At 55.3% G+C, this 14,484-nt stretch overlaps 4 protein-coding genes across 4 annotated transcripts in view; 3 read left to right on the forward strand and 1 right to left on the reverse strand.

Annotated features, from left to right (window-relative positions):
- TM4SF5 (transmembrane 4 L six family member 5) overlaps window positions 1-2,310 on the forward strand; it is a 7,174-nt gene extending 4,864 nt beyond the window's left edge. Inside the window, exons 2-4 of the mRNA XM_049637145.1 lie at window positions 405-485; window positions 834-970; window positions 1,152-2,310. Coding sequence (XP_049493102.1) covers window positions 405-485; window positions 834-970; window positions 1,152-1,626 — 693 coding nt within the window. The 3' untranslated portion in view covers window positions 1,627-2,310. The remainder of the gene's footprint in view (window positions 1-404; window positions 486-833; window positions 971-1,151) is intronic.
- A 33-nt stretch (window positions 2,311-2,343) lies between these two features.
- VMO1 (vitelline membrane outer layer 1 homolog) lies at window positions 2,344-3,406 on the reverse strand. The gene is made up of 3 exons (XM_049637142.1): window positions 3,221-3,406; window positions 2,976-3,091; window positions 2,344-2,701 (listed from the first exon to the last, which is right to left on the reverse strand). The coding sequence occupies exons 1-3, from the start codon at window positions 3,404-3,406 to the stop codon at window positions 2,404-2,406; spliced, it is 600 nt and encodes a 199-aa protein (XP_049493099.1). The 3' UTR covers window positions 2,344-2,403.
- A 1,693-nt stretch (window positions 3,407-5,099) lies between these two features.
- GLTPD2 (glycolipid transfer protein domain containing 2) lies at window positions 5,100-8,120 on the forward strand. The gene is made up of 3 exons (XM_049637144.1): window positions 5,100-5,503; window positions 5,762-5,928; window positions 6,017-8,120. The coding sequence occupies exons 1-3, from the start codon at window positions 5,225-5,227 to the stop codon at window positions 6,552-6,554; spliced, it is 984 nt and encodes a 327-aa protein (XP_049493101.1). The 5' UTR covers window positions 5,100-5,224; the 3' UTR covers window positions 6,555-8,120.
- A 4,334-nt stretch (window positions 8,121-12,454) lies between these two features.
- On the forward strand, window positions 12,455-14,484 carry PSMB6 (proteasome 20S subunit beta 6). The gene is made up of 6 exons (XM_049637146.1): window positions 12,455-12,590; window positions 13,018-13,085; window positions 13,421-13,552; window positions 13,668-13,797; window positions 13,997-14,141; window positions 14,267-14,484. Exons 1-6 carry the CDS (start codon window positions 12,489-12,491, stop codon window positions 14,407-14,409), a joined length of 720 nt encoding a protein of 239 aa, XP_049493103.1. The 5' UTR covers window positions 12,455-12,488; the 3' UTR covers window positions 14,410-14,484.

Genomic DNA, 14,484 nt, shown 5'->3' on the forward strand with positions numbered 1-14,484 from the left:
CCCACCCAAAAACTTTTTTTTTTTTTAAATAAAGCCTGAGAACAGCCCTGTGAGGTGGGTCTGGAAGACCAAGCGATGAATCAATTCACGGAGGGTGTTGGCATGAACCCCAAGCCCCCTGACTCCGGTTCAGGAGGGCCCCTGCTGTGTGTCAAGATTTGCAGAGGACATCATGATATGGGGCCTTACCTCGTGGAGGCCACGTGAACACAGATAAGTAGACACATAAATAATGATAAATTGAGGTAGAGCCCCAATGCACTGCCGGGGCAGTAGAGAGAAGGTCTTCCTACAGTCCGAAGGGCTGAGGGCATCCTAAGCCCCCCCAGGAGGAGGTGAGCGCCGAGGCAGGAAGGTGCTGAGAACGGGCGGGGGCCGGCTGCCACACTGTCCTTCCTCCACAGGTGCTGTGTCCCGGCATCGCCGCCGTCCGCGCAGGGGGCAAGGGCTGCTGCGGCGCGGGCTGCTGTGGAAATCGTTGCAGGGTAAGATCCCAATCAGGGCGGGATTCGGGGTTGGGTCTCTGCACAGGTCTTGGGGACCTGAGGCCACGGTCCCCCCGGCCACAGGAGCTCCCCTGCGGAGTCCCGGGCGCCACCGCGCCCCTCCGTCGCCCCGCCAGCTTCGGCCTCGGTGGGCCTGCGGTGGGGACCGCGAGCCCCGGGGACGTCGGCGGCCGCCGGCGGCCGCGGGCCCGCGGGGTCAGCTAAGGCCCGGCCCCGGGCCTCGCCGGGAGACGGATTCTCCACGAGCCTCGAGCCGGGCGAGGGAAGGTGCGCGCACCGGCGGGGCGGGCGCGGCCCCGCTCACCGCGCCGCGCACCCCGCATCCAGATGCTGCGCTCCGTCTTCTCCTCGGCCTTCGGGATGCTGGGCGCCATCTACTGCCTCTCGGTGTCGGGAGTCGGGCTCCGAACTGGACCCAAATGCTTAATAAACGGCCAGTGGGACTATCACTTCAAAGACGTCCCGTAAGGCTTCGCGCGCCCCCGCCGCCCCTCGCCGCCTGCCTTTGCCACCCGCATCGGGAACCCCGGCGGGGACCGAGGAGCCTGCCGCCCCCCACCCCCGCTCGGCGCCTGCGCGGGGCCGGGGCTGGGGGAGGGCCCTCCACGTGCCCTCGCTCTCTCACGTGACCCGCCCCGCCCGCAGAGGCTCCTACTTGCGCAACCGCACGCTGTGGGACGCGTGCGAGGAACCGCCCCGCGTGGTGTACTGGAACGTGACGCTCTTCTCGCTGCTGGTGTTCGTGTCGTGCCTGGAGCTGGTGCTGTGCGGGGTGCAGCTGGTGAACGCCAGCCTCGGCGTCTTCTGCGGCGACTGCAGGAAGAAGGAGGTGGGGCGGCGCGGGGGGGAGCCGGGGCGAGGACCTCCTGGCTCCCTGGCCGCGTCCTCACCCCGTCTTTCCCGCAGGGCGCCGCTTGCTGAGGCCCCACCCGCCGCCCTGCTCGCTCTCGGACGCCGCCGGCCCTCCCCGCCCTGGAATAAACCTCTGAGCTCTCGTGCGCATGCGCGTCTCAGGTTGCTCCCAATGCGCTGGGGGGGGGGGGGGGGACGTCCCAAGGCCTCCAGACAGACACGCCTGGCCTCGGGGCGCTCCTCTGTGGGCCCCCGCAAGTTTTCTTAACACGTAGTTACTGAGCCGTTGGCGTGCCCCCGAATACGGTGGTAAGCAAGACAGGCACGTTCTAGGCGCTCAAAGAATTTCACGTTCCAGGGGAGTGAGATGGGCACGTTTTTTCAAAGGCAATAGATGACTTTCCTTTTTAAAAAACACGCCGGTAATGGGCTAGGTGGTGGCTGAGGGAGGGACGTTTTGAAATAAGATGAAGTCCGAGAAAGTGAAATTTGAAGCGGAAATTTGCTGAACGGCCTAACCGTCCGGATAGCCAGGGGGTTCCGGCAAGAGAGAAGCAAGCGTGACGGTCCTAACTTGGAAATCCCTACATCAAAAGCCACTCTTTGACTTTTGTAGGGAAAAGGAGAATGTGGAAAAGACAAGCTAGAGTAAGCCCTAGAAAATGAAAACTCAAGGTGTCCTAGCGTTTGGTAGAACCCAATTTGGCGGAAGTTTCTCAATCTGAGGTCACTGGTGCTTCCGAAAGGAAACAGTCTGGGCTCTTAACCAGGGCGATGTGTCTGCAGACGCCCTCAGAAAGACGGACTTCCTTAATTGCACGCAAAATTGTGTTTAAGGGCATTTTCCTGGGTTGTGTGGGTCCGTGACTTTCCGCGGCCTGCCTGGACTCCCCAGACCGAACCCGAATTTGGGCCTGGCCCAGTGGTGGGCTGGGAGGAAGACTAGGACGCCGTTTCCTCCACCCCCGAAACAAAGGAGACCAAAGCCAAGACAGAGAAGCTTTAATAGCGAGAGGTGGGACTGGCTTCGGGGCGGGCGACCCGGTCAACTCCGGCAGCAGAAAAAGCGCACGTCGTTCAGGGCGGTGTCGTCTCGGAGGCCCCGCGGCCGCTCGACCTTGGTCTGCAAACCGCACACGCCTTTGGGGCAGGCCATACTCCATTCTCCAAAGTCGCCCCAGGCCAGGCCGGGCCCCTCCAGCTCCGTGCCGTCGGAGCAGCGGAAGCGCAAGTTGTTGGCCGCCGTGTTGTCCCCGGGGGCCATGGGTGCCTCCACGCGAAGCGAGAAAGCCACGAGGAAGCCACCGCCGGGACACCACTGTGGCTCACTCCACGCGCCCCACCTACGAGGGCGGGGGAGAAGCGATGCTTCCGCGGTTGCCCCGCCCCGCCCCCTTCCCAGCCCCGGGGGACGGGGGACTTGCGGCCAGTTGCTACGCGCCCCGGGGTGCGTTGGGTGTGGTCACCTGACCAGGGAGGTCTTCCACCCAGTCCCCAGGTCGACACTGCCCCACAGCCCCAGGGGGACATTCTAGCCCGGAGGGTGTGTGTGTGTGTGTGTAACGCAGGGGAAGGGCGTATCCAAATTCTCGGGGGCCCTTGGCCCGCGTCCCGCACCTGCCGGACTGGGACTCCACCACCTGCGTGTTGCGCTCCGCGTTCCCGCGTGAGCAGTGCAGTCGGATCCCGTTCAAAGCAGTGTCGTCGCCAGGAATGCCCTGGGGGGGCTCCACCTGGGTGGGGAGGAGAAGAAGGGTAAGGACCTGTGAAAACACTGCCATCCTCTGTTCCCCAGCAGCGGGTGGGGAGGTGAGGGGATGTGCATCTTCCCCCTCCTCAGAGATCTCAGCCTGAATCCCCACCTTGAGCGAGAACCCGCTGGCGAAGAATCCATCGGGACACATCTCAGGCCAGGCCCAGTCGCCCCAGGGTCCCCCGTTGGCCACCTCGATGACCGACGTGTAGCCGCTCAGGTGGTCGGCTGTTGCATGTCCGTAGCAGGTGGCCCACAGCAGCAGCAGCAGCTTGGCTGAAGCACCCTTGTCCATCCTGCAGCCTCTGAGAGCCGGGCTGGGCCCCTTCTTGTAGATTTATATTACCTCTGCCCCTGTGAAGTCTCCGGTTACGGAAGGGCCTCCCGGATTAAGTGACACCCGAAACTAATCTGCTCCCAGAACCCTGCAGACTCCATTCTCTGCTCTGGGAGACGGAGGCTCCCCTCTCTGAAGGAGGAGGAGGAGGAGGAGGGGCAGAGAGAGCGGACCAGCTGAGTTAACCACCACCTACAGAGCTTCTACTATAGGTCACGAATTGTGGTCAGCGTTTTGCAGGCGTGTGTTAATCCTTACAACCCTTTTAAGGAGGTGGGAATGACCCTTCCTATTCACAGATGAGCAAAATGGGGTTTGGAAATGACAAGCAACTTGCCTAAGGTCACAGTCAGCAAGCTGGGGAACATTCCAACACTGGGAAGAGGGGAGCCCATGTCTAGGGATGGAAGCAATGACTCTGAAATGCTGGGTGGGGGTTCTCCTGACCTCCAGGATTTGGGGGAGCATTCGAGGGAGAGAGAGGGCAAGAATCCATGAACTGTGGTAGCTAGAAAGGATCTTGTTAGTGATTGGGGCCCAGACTCCCAGAGAATCTGGGGTCCCCCTTCCCCCGAGAAGAAAATACACAGACAGAAACAATTCCAAGAACTTTTACGGACAGGGGATTGACAGCCCCTAAGAACAGGGGGGGCTGTTTCTTCCCTTGCTTCCTGTGTCCTTTCCCTGAATGTTGTCTCCGCCATGACCACTAGGCGGACTCCTAACTTGGGGGGAAAAAATGGCTCTGATTTGTCATGAGGTCACCACCCAATGTGCCTGTCCTTCACGCTTTCCTGTGTTTATTCAATATATATTTATATACCAATAATGTGGTTTTGGCCCAGGCAATATTCTCAGTGCTGTAAATAGAACAGCAGCCAAGAAAATCAAGGAAACAGATGATAAATTTTCCAATGGATCTTGAGCTCTGTGAAGGCACTTTTGTCTTTTTGAGGCCTACTACAGGGCCTGGATGTGGAAACAGTTCACAAGGTTTGTTTTGAAGAATAAGGGGCAGGGGGTGGGTGTGGTGTGATGTGGTGCGTGCTTGGCTGGCTCAGTCTGTAGAGTGCGACTCTTGATCTTGGGGGTCATGAGTTCAAGTCCCATGTTGGGCATAGAGATTACTTTTTAAAAACACACACACACACACACACACACACACACACACACACACGAATAACCAGCGAAACCAGAACCAACCTGGAGTTAAAAGAAAATAATAAGCCACAAAAATGCAACCGGATAAAGCCCAAAGTATAAAGCACCCAGAAGACAGGTCCCCTGGAGACAGGATAGAGAATTTAGAAGTGGGTGCTTCCGGGATCCCAGGTGCCCTACGTTTGAACTTCATAGGTTATGATTTATGAAGCAATTGTGGTAAGTTTTTCCACTTACAGTGTTTGCACGTACATTATCATTTAATCCTCGGATTCGAATGTGCAGTGGTGGGGATTCGGGCCAGTGCTGATGTAGGGCCCACATCATTGCTCAGTGGGGGGGTCGTTCCCAGCCCAGCCTCTCTTACTACAACCTGGCCTACACGGAAGGCAAACGCAGAGACTTGTTGCTAGGGAATCCCCCAAATCCTAGTCATCGGCTTTGCACCGCAGAGATGCTGTCCTCTGGAGCAAAGGGCACAGGGGAAGGGGACTTAGTAGGTTAATTATTAACCCTTAGCACCTCAGGGCACCTCGGACTTCTCTGGCCTCCAGGAGGCAGAGGGACAGGTACTGGTTTGGGGCTAGCGAGGGGGCGGTGGTCCCCGCCCCAGCCATGGGGGTCGCGCTGCTAACACAGGTGTCTCGGCGCTGCTTTCGCCACGCGATTCCTCTTGCTGTCCTCTCGCTGCTGCTGCTTTATCTCTGTGCTCGGAGCTTTCGTGAGTGGTCCCTTCCCTCATCTGCCCTGGGAGGCATCAGGTACCCAAGCGCTGGGGACCTAAGGCCCCCTCCTCGAGCCTTCACCGCTCGGCCTCGCCCCTCTCCAGGCGTCGTCTCAGGGTGCAGGTCCTGGGCACGGTCCTGCAATCCCGAAGGACCGCCGCCTGTCCAGGTATGCTCGGGACAGGGCTGAGACCGAGAACTCCGGGCGGGACCCTGATGGCGGGAAGCGGGACCAGGCTGGGGGTCTGGGGAAGGACGGGTCCTGCTCCTCGTCTCCCCTCTCGCGTCAGCAGCCGAGCGCGGCTGGAGAGATCCCAGCCAGACCTTAGGAGTAACTTCTGCAGGGCCCGACTGGGCTGCTTGGCCAAGGAGGCCCAGCTGGCTAGGGGTTCTGCTCCCGCCCCCTTCCGCCCGTGTCTATCCCCAGGTCCGGCGGCAATCGGGCCCCCTGGAGGCCCCCAAGTGGAAAGAGCCTCCGTGTGAGGGCCCCCAGGGGGTGCTGGGCCGCGTGATGGAGCCGTTTCGCGCCAGTCTGAACCCCGAAGGCGACGTGGCATTGTCGCAGTACCTGGCCGGATGGAGGGCGCTGGTCAGGTAAGCGGCCTCCCGCCCCGCCCCCCGGGGCCCGCCCCCCAGCGGCTCCACCGCCCCTTCTCCAGCCCGCGCTCTCCCCCCGCCACAGGTTCCTAACTCCCCTCGGTTCCATCTTCGCCTTCGCCACGGACGAGGCCTCCGCCAAGGTGACAGCCCTAGAGGCTCGGGTGCACGGCCCGGAGGCGGCGCACTACTCGTCGCTGGCGGCCATGGCGGCGTGGGAGCGGCGGGCGGGACTGCTGGAGCGGCCCGGGGTCGCCCCCCGAGACCCGGCCAGGTCCTCGGGCTCACGGACCCTGCTCTTGCTGCACCGAGCGCTGCGCTGGTCCCAGCTCTGCCTCCACCGGGTGGCGGCCGCGACGCCCGGAGGCCCGGACGCCGGCGTGCAGTGCGGCGACGCGTACCGCACGGCCCTGGCCCCGCACCACCCCTGGCTCGTGCGCCAGGCCGCCCGCCTCGCCTTCCTCGCCTTCCCGGGTCGCGGCCGCTGGCTCGGGCTGGCGTGCCCGGGGGCCGGGGAGGCGGAGGCGCGGGCCGCGCTGGCGCGGGCGGCGGCCACCCTGGAGGCCGTCTACAACCGCACCCAGGGCCTGCTGGCCGAGCGCGGGCTGCTCGGGCTGGCCTGACGCCCGCCGCGGTCGGGACCCGCCACGTGGGGAGGGCGCCCCGCGTTCGGCCCGCCGCCCACCCGGGCCCGGCCAGGGGCGGGGCCGCCGCGGCCACGCCCACGTATGACGCCACGACTGGAAGGCCCGCCCCCCGGCGGGGTGGGTGGGTGCCGAGCCCCTCCGTCTCTCCGCGGTCGCGGGACGCGGCGGGGAGGAGCTGTAGGGAATAAAAGCATTCTTTGGTAGCCGTGGATGTGGGGCGTCTTGTGTGGTGACGGCAGGCGCTTAAGGGAAATCGAAAACAATGGATGTGGGAAGATGTGTCATCCCTGTTCCCGGCAGCCGGGAGACTCACGCTCCCCCGGGGCCCCGTCTCAACCGCTCCCAAGGCCGCAGTCGCCAACGGCGTGCCAAGCCTCCGGCCCAGACCTGTGCGCCGAGCTCCGGCCCCCGCGCAGCCAGCTCCTTCCTGGACGCGCCCGCAGACCCCGCAGATGCAACACGTCCAACACGGATCCGGGCGCCTCCTCCCGGACGGCGCCTCTCCTCGCGTTCCCCGTCGCTGGGAATTAAACGGCACCCTCCCCTGTCACCACCGAGAGCCTAAAACCTGTGCGTCAGGCCTCACAGCGGAGCGGGCGCTCAGCTGAATAACGTAGGGTTTAAAAGACTCCTCGGTCACTCCCGCAACAATAGTGAGCGTGGCGGATTTCATACACTGGGAAGTCTCCAGTCGTGAGCCCGGCCCACTTTCCCCGCCGCACCCCAGAATCGTCTGTACACACCGACATCTCTACGAGAAATAACAAATCTAACGTGTCCAAAACGGAGCTTCTACTCCCCTTCCCTCCCCCAAATAGTCCCTTCACCGTCTTTCCTTGCTCAGTGAATGACCATTCCATTCTTCCAGGTCCTGAAACCAAAAACTTGCAGTCGCCCTGACTCTCCTGTTTCCCTTTCATCATACCCGCATCTAATCTGTCAGATTCTGACCATTCCACACTCACCCTTGTCAAGTCCAACTTTCTGTCTAGGACCCGGGTTACCTTAGAGCCTCCTAGTTGTCTCTCTGTCCCACATTCGGCGTCCCTATTGCGTGTTTCCTCTTTTTTTCCTTTTTTTAATTTTTAATGTTTATTTTTGAGAGAGAGAGGGGGACAGAGGATCCAAAGCAAGCTCTGGGCTGATAGCAGGTTGCCCCATGTGGGGCTCGAACTCACAAACCATAAGATCTGACCTGAGCCAAAGTTGGACGCTTAACGGACTGAGCCTTCCAGCCCCCCCCCCTTCATTGTGTGTTTTCAATAGAGCAACCAAAGTGATCCCTTAAATATAGATCCCATTCTCATGTCACTTCCCCACTCAAAACCTTCCAATGGGTTCCTATTCCACTCAGATGAAAAAATAAATTTTAATTTGAGCAGGATATTTTCTGAATCCTATTTTCAGGTGAGAATGATGAAGAGCTTTGTAAAGGCCCTACGTGATCTGACTGTGTGCTAGCTAAATTGACCTCTTCCATTTTCACTGAGTATTTCGGGCATGATCCTGCCCCGAGATCTTTGTACTTATTCTCTCTGTCCAGAATGCTTTCGCCCCAAATAGAGAAGTGACTTCCCTCCTTACTTTCTTCTGGACTTTACTCAAATGTCTCTTCAACACACACACACACACACACACACACACACACACACACACACACTTCCTGTTTCCCTTCTCTGCTTTTTTTTTTTTTTCTTAATATGATTCACTATCTAATATGCTGTGTATTGTACTCATTAGTTTTGTTTTGTCTCTATCGAGAAAAGTAAGTTGCATGGGGCAAGGAATTTCTGTCCGTTTCATTCCCTGGTGTACCTCCAGTGCCTTAAACAGTGCCTATCACCTAGTAGACACTGAATAGCTTTTTGTTAAATGAATGTATCAGCACTAGAAATGGTTCAGATGGCTAGAGCCCAGAGTCAAAAATAAAAGAGAGGTTGCCCACTAGTGTAAATGTATTTAATACTACTGAGTCAGACGAGAATGGTTCAAATGTTAACTTTTATGTCATGTTACTTATATTTTACTACAATAAAAATTAAGGGGCACCCAGGTGGCTCAATCGGTTGAGCATGCACCTTTGGCTCAGGCCATGATCTCGCGGTCCGTGAGTTCAAGCCCCGCGTTGGGGCTCTGTGCTGACAGCTTGGAGCCTGCTCCGGATCCTGTGTCTCCCCCTCTCTCTGCCCCTCCTCTGCTCATGCTATGTCTCTGTCTCTCTGTCAAAAATAAATAAACATTAAAAAAAATTAAAAAGTAAAGAGGAGATGGGATTTTGGAAAGGTGTTTAGGAGCAAGTTCAAGAAGGTCCTTACAAGCTATCTTCTAGAGATAGGACTTTATCTCCAGAGTTCGTTTTAAGCAGGGGATTATTTAGATCAGTCTTTCAATTCAGAAACCAGCCCCGGCTGTGGTATGTAGAAGAGTATGAGAGATTCACGGGAAGACCCCTCCACACGATAACAGCAGAATACACATTCTTCTCAAGTGCACGTATCATATCCTCCAAGAGAGACCACACGTGAGGTCACAAAAAAGTCTCAGTAAATTTAAAAAGATTGAAGTCATGGAATATCCTCTAACTAAAATGAAATGAAGCTAGACATCGATACCAACAAGGAATTTGAGAAATTCACAAATAATGTGGAAATGAAACAACACACTTCTAAACGACCAACGGATCAAAGGAGAAATCAGAGGGCAGACATTTTGAGATGAGTGAAAATGAAAAGAAAACATACCAGAACTTAAGGACGCAGCATAAGCAGTTCTCAATGGGAAATGTGCTGTAAATGTCTGTGTTAAAAATGAGGAAAGATCACAAATCGTTAGTTGAATCTTCCTCCTTAAGACACTATAAAAAGAGCAAGCTAAAACTTAAAAAAAAAGGCCGAAGGAAAGAAATAATAAAGATCAGATTGGAACTAGAAGACAAACAATACAGAGAAACAATTAAACCAGAAGTCGGTTCTTTCAAAAGATCAACAGGATTGGCAACCGATAGCTGGACCAAGACAGAAAGAAGACTCCCATTACGAAAATCAAGAATGATAGAGGGGTCATTTCTACCAAACTCATGGAAATAAAAAAGAGTATAAGGGAATACTATCAACAATTGTAGGCCAACGTAGATGACATAGATGAAATGGAAGATTCCTAGGAAGACACAAACTACCAAAACTGACTCAAGAATAAACGGAAAATATGAGTACACCTATAATAAACAAAGAGATCAGATTAGTAATTTAAAAAGTTCCCACAAAGCCCAGGCCCAGATGTTTTCACTGATGCATTCTACCAAACATTTAAAGAAAAATTATGGGATGCCTGGGTGGCTCAGTTAAGTGGCCAACTTTAGCTCAGGTCATGATCTCGCGGTCTGTGAATTTGAACCCTGCATCGGACTCTGTGCTGACGGCTGGGAGCCTGGAGCCTGCTTGGGATTCTGCGTCTCCCTCTCTCTCTGCCCCTCCCCCATTCACACTCTGTCTCTGTCTCTCAAAAAATGAATAAACATTAAAAAAATGAAGAAAAATTAATGTCCATCCTTCAGAAACTCTTAAAAATAGAAAAGGAGGGAACACTTCCCTAGATGAGGTTAGGATTACCCTGATACCAAAGATACTACAAGAAAAAACAAGAAACTACAGAACAATACATTATATGAATACATGTAAAAAAGATCTGTAACAAAATACTAGCAAAACACATACAAAACAGATTGTATACCATGGTCATTTGATTTTTTAATTTTTTTTAACTTTTTATTTATTTATTTTTGAGACAGAGAGAGACAGAGCATGAATGGGGGAGGGGCAGAGAGAGGGAGACACAGAATCGGAAGCAGGCTCCAGGCTCTGAGCCATCAGCCCAGAGCCCGACACGGGGCTCGAACTCATGGACCGCGAGATCATGACCTGAGCTGAAGTCGGCCGCTTAACCGACTGAGCCACCCAGGCGCCCCTTGATTTTTTTTTTAATGTTTATATTTAGTTTTGAGACAGAGAGAGACAGAGCGTGAGTGGGGGAGGAGCAGAGAGAGAGGGAGACACAGAATCGGAAGCAGGCTCCAGGCTCTGAATTGTCAGCACAGAATATCGTGTGGGGCTTGAACTCGTCAGCTGCGATATCATGACCTGAGCCTGAGGCGGAATCTCAACCGATTGAGCCACCCAGGCACCCCTATGGTCATTTGATTTTTGATAAAACTGCCAAGACGACTCAAAGGGAAAAGAATAGTCTTTTCAACAAACAGTGCTTGAACAACTAGATATCCACTTGCAAAAGAATGAATTTGGGGGGCGCCTGGGTGGCTCAGTCGGTTAAGCTTCTGACTTCGGCTCAGGTCATGGTCTCACGGTTCATGAGTTCGAGCCCCACGTCAGGCTCTGTGCTGATGGCTCAGAGCCTGGAGCCTGCTTCCGATTCTGTGTCTCCCTCTCTCTCTGCCCCTCCCCCTGCTCACACTCTGTCCAAACATTAAAAAAAATTTTTTTTAAAGAATGAATTTGGGCCCCTACTTCCCTCACATTATATACAAAGATGAACTCAAAATGGATCATAGACCTACAGATGTAAGAACTGAAACTACAAAACTCTTAGTAGAAAACATAGATGGAAATCCCTGTTGCCTCAGATTAGGCAAAGGTCTCATGGATATAACGACAAAAGCACAGGTAACCAAAGGAAAAATAGAGAAACTAGACTTGATCAAAATTTGAAATGTTTGTGTTTCAAAGAACACCAACGAAGGAAGTGAAAAGACAACCTATAGTATAGGAGAAAATACTTGCAAACCATATATAAAGGCATATCATATACTATGATAAAGGCATAGTATCTAGAATATAAAAAAAGAACCCCTACAATTTAACAATAAAAAGATAACCCAGGGATGCCTGGGTAGCTCAGTCTGTTGAGCGTCCAACTCTTGATATTGTCTCAGGTCATGATCCCCAGGTCGTGGGATTGAGCCCTCCGTTGGGCTCAGCGCTGAGCCTGGAGTCCGCTTAAGATTCTCTCTCTCTCTCTCTCTCTCTCTCTCTCTCTCTCTCTCCCCCCCCCTTCTTGGCGCTCTCTCTCTCTCTCATAATCATAATCATAAAAGGTAACACAATTTGGGGATACCTGGCTGGCTCAGGCGCTGGAGCATGCAGCGCTTGATCTCTGGGTTCTGCGAGCCCCAGTGGGGTGTACAGATTACTTAAAAAAATAAAAATAAAACGGGCTAAGGATTTGAATAGACATTTCTCCAAAGAATATATACAAATGGTCAGTTAGCACATGAAAATATGCTCAACATCGCCAATCATTAAGGAAATGGGGGGGGGGGAGCACAGAAGGTGCCACTTCACGCCCACTCGGAAGACTAAAATTAAAAGTGCACGGAGGCAGTGAGGATGTGGGGAAGTTGGAATGTCACGATGCACACAGGGCTGCCGGGCATGTCAAACGGGGCAGCTGCTGTGCAAACTGTCAGTTCTTCGAAATGCTAAGTATCGTCTCTGCATCAGCCAGCAATGCCACTCCTGGTATATACTCCGACGTCCATACCTAACAGAAATGAAAACAGCGCTGTCACTCTAACAGACACGCTCGCGTCTGTCTCCAAGACTCTGAACTGCGACGCCCATCGCAGTAAGTCGGTCCCGCGCAGAAGCGGAGGCCTCGCAGGCCGGCCGGGGCGCTTTCCGCCCGGTCGGCTTGCCAGGCTGCCATCAAGCGCTCACTGTCGCAAAAGATCCGTCCCTGCGCGACTCTTTCCCCTTCTGCCGTCAACCGTGACTTCGCTGCGCCCGCAGACGGCTTTACAGCACGACTGGAGAGAGAGAGAGAGAGAGAGAGAGAGAGAGAGAGAGAGTGACAGAGCGCTTTACGACAGTCGCTTTGTGGCAGTGGCTGAGGAGGAAGATGGCGGCCGCCTTAGTATCCGCTGGAGGAGCGGGGTCTGTCCCAGCCTGGGGTCCCGAGGCTATTGCCCCCGACTGGGAAAGCCGGGAAGTCTCCACCGGGGTGAGGAGGCACCCGGGGTTCGGGAGATGCGCACGAGGCTTGATGCGATGGAACGATGAGGGCTGAGGGGGCTCGGCGAACTGGCGGCGGGGGCGGGAGGTGGTGCGGTCTGTTCCAGCAGGAAAGAGGTATCCTGAAGATGCTGGAGAGCGGTGGGAGGTGGAGGGGAGGCTGAAGAGTGGAACGCTGGCATTTTGCGGGACGGGGCGGGGGGGGGGTTGGTTAAGGCCGGGATGGGCCTCTGAGGATTTGAGGATTGGGATTCTGGTACTCTGCGGCGTGTTGGGGCCCCCACGAGATTTTTGATAACGGGTCGGTGGCGCACGACTTTCGGACTCCAGGGACCGCACTGAGGGATCATTGAAAGTTTGTGTGTGCCGGATAATGGGAAGCGGCCCAGATTCACCCCTTTTCTCGTTTCTCGCAGACCACTATCATGGCCGTGCAATTTGAAGGGGGCGTGGTTCTCGGAGCAGACTCCAGAACTACCACTGGGTGAGCTCAGGACACCTGCGTGGCAGGTCATCCCCTCTCTCCCTTCTTTCCTTGCCTGGCAGTCCGTCCTTACCCTCCACAGTCCACCGTGGGAAGGGAGGTTTCTTCCCTTCTTGGAGGAGATAAGGATCTGTTCCAGCTCCCACTCCTTCCCAGTTTCCCTCCTCCCCCTTGGCTGAAATGTTTGCAAAAGTCTGGTCTCCAGCTAGCTTCCGTTTGGGTGAGAACTGATAGGAAATGCCGGAATGCCTGTTCTGAGCCCTTGGAGTGGGTAGTAATGGGATGGAGGTGGGAGGCCAGCGGGATCGCCCCCTCACTGCTCTGCCGTCCTGCAGGTCCTACATTGCCAATCGAGTGACTGACAAGCTGACCCCTATTCACGACCGTATCTTCTGCTGCCGCTCAGGCTCAGCAGCAGATACCCAGGCAGTAGCTGATGCTGTCACGTATCAGCTCGGTTTCCACAGGTACCTGTGGGCAGGGGAGGAGCAAGTATCTGAAGGGAGTCGGGACCTGGGATGCTAAATGGTCTAACTCCCAGATCCCGACATTGCCTCTGCTGTCACTCTCCTCCCCCTCTAGCATTGAGCTAAACGAGCCCCCGCTGGTGCACACAGCCGCCAGCCTCTTTAAGGAGATGTGTTACCGATACCGGGAAGACTTGATGGCAGGAATCATCATTGCGGGCTGGGACCCCCAAGAAGGAGGGCAGGTGAGACACCCCCACCCCCTCATCAGAGCCCTGGAGCCATGCCTTTGGTCCTGTCCCCACCGCAGCCATTTTCTGTTTGTCTTCCCAGTCTCTACCTCCCTTACTGTCAACTCATCTCAGACCACCCGCGTGGGCGGGTGTATGTACGTGTATGGCAGAGAGTACAACTGGTGACTTTTCTCCTCCTTCCGTCTGGCAGGTGTACTCAGTGCCCATGGGGGGCATGATGGTAAGACAGTCCTTTGCCATTGGGGGCTCTGGGAGCTCCTATATCTATGGCTATGTCGACGCTACCTACCGGGAAGGCATGACCAAGGAAGAGTGTCTACAATTCACGGCCAATGGTGAGAACTTGGGTTTCTGGGCCTGTGAACGTCAACCCTCTTATCCAAGCCAGGCCAACATTCCCCATTCCTTGTGGTGATCCCAGCACCTGACCCTGACCCCAGCTTTCTTCGTTTGTTCACAGCCCTCGCTTTGGCCATGGAACGGGACGGCTCCAGCGGAGGTGTGATCCGCCTGGCGGCCATCGAGGAGTCAGGGGTGGAGCGGCGGGTACTTTTGGGGGACCAGATTCCCAAATTCACCATCGCCACGTTACCGCTTCCCTGATTCCTAGAATTCTAGGATACAATAAGAGACACCCCATAGCGACGTAAAATTCAATAAACACTTTGTCAAAAAGAA

The sequence above is a fragment of the Panthera uncia genome, chromosome E1 (assembly GCF_023721935.1).
Source record: "Panthera uncia isolate 11264 chromosome E1, Puncia_PCG_1.0, whole genome shotgun sequence".
Classification (NCBI taxonomy): Eukaryota; Metazoa; Chordata; class Mammalia; order Carnivora; family Felidae; genus Panthera; species Panthera uncia.

Excerpts from the sequence above, each read along its gene's own strand:
- GLTPD2 (XM_049637144.1), top strand. The coding sequence starts at position 5,225 with ATGGGGGTCGCGCTGCTAACACAGGTGTCTCGGCGCTGCTTTCGCCAC. Across the intron at positions 5,504-5,761 it reads AAGGACCGCCGCCTGTCCAG|GTCCGGCGGCAATCGGGCCC; the intron begins GTATGCTCGGGA and ends GTCTATCCCCAG. Across the intron at positions 5,929-6,016 it reads GGATGGAGGGCGCTGGTCAG|GTTCCTAACTCCCCTCGGTT; the intron begins GTAAGCGGCCTC and ends CCCCCGCCACAG.
- VMO1 (XM_049637142.1), bottom strand. The coding sequence starts at position 3,406 with ATGGACAAGGGTGCTTCAGCCAAGCTGCTGCTGCTGCTGTGGGCCACC. Across the intron at positions 3,092-3,220 it reads CCAGCGGGTTCTCGCTCAAG|GTGGAGCCCCCCCAGGGCAT; the intron begins GTGGGGATTCAG and ends CTCCCCACCCAG. Across the intron at positions 2,702-2,975 it reads GTGGAGTCCCAGTCCGGCAG|GTGGGGCGCGTGGAGTGAGC; the intron begins GTGCGGGACGCG and ends CCGCCCTCGTAG.
- PSMB6 (XM_049637146.1), top strand. The coding sequence starts at position 12,489 with ATGGCGGCCGCCTTAGTATCCGCTGGAGGAGCGGGGTCTGTCCCAGCC. Across the intron at positions 13,798-13,996 it reads ACCCCCAAGAAGGAGGGCAG|GTGTACTCAGTGCCCATGGG; the intron begins GTGAGACACCCC and ends TCCGTCTGGCAG. Across the intron at positions 14,142-14,266 it reads TCTACAATTCACGGCCAATG|CCCTCGCTTTGGCCATGGAA; the intron begins GTGAGAACTTGG and ends GTTTGTTCACAG.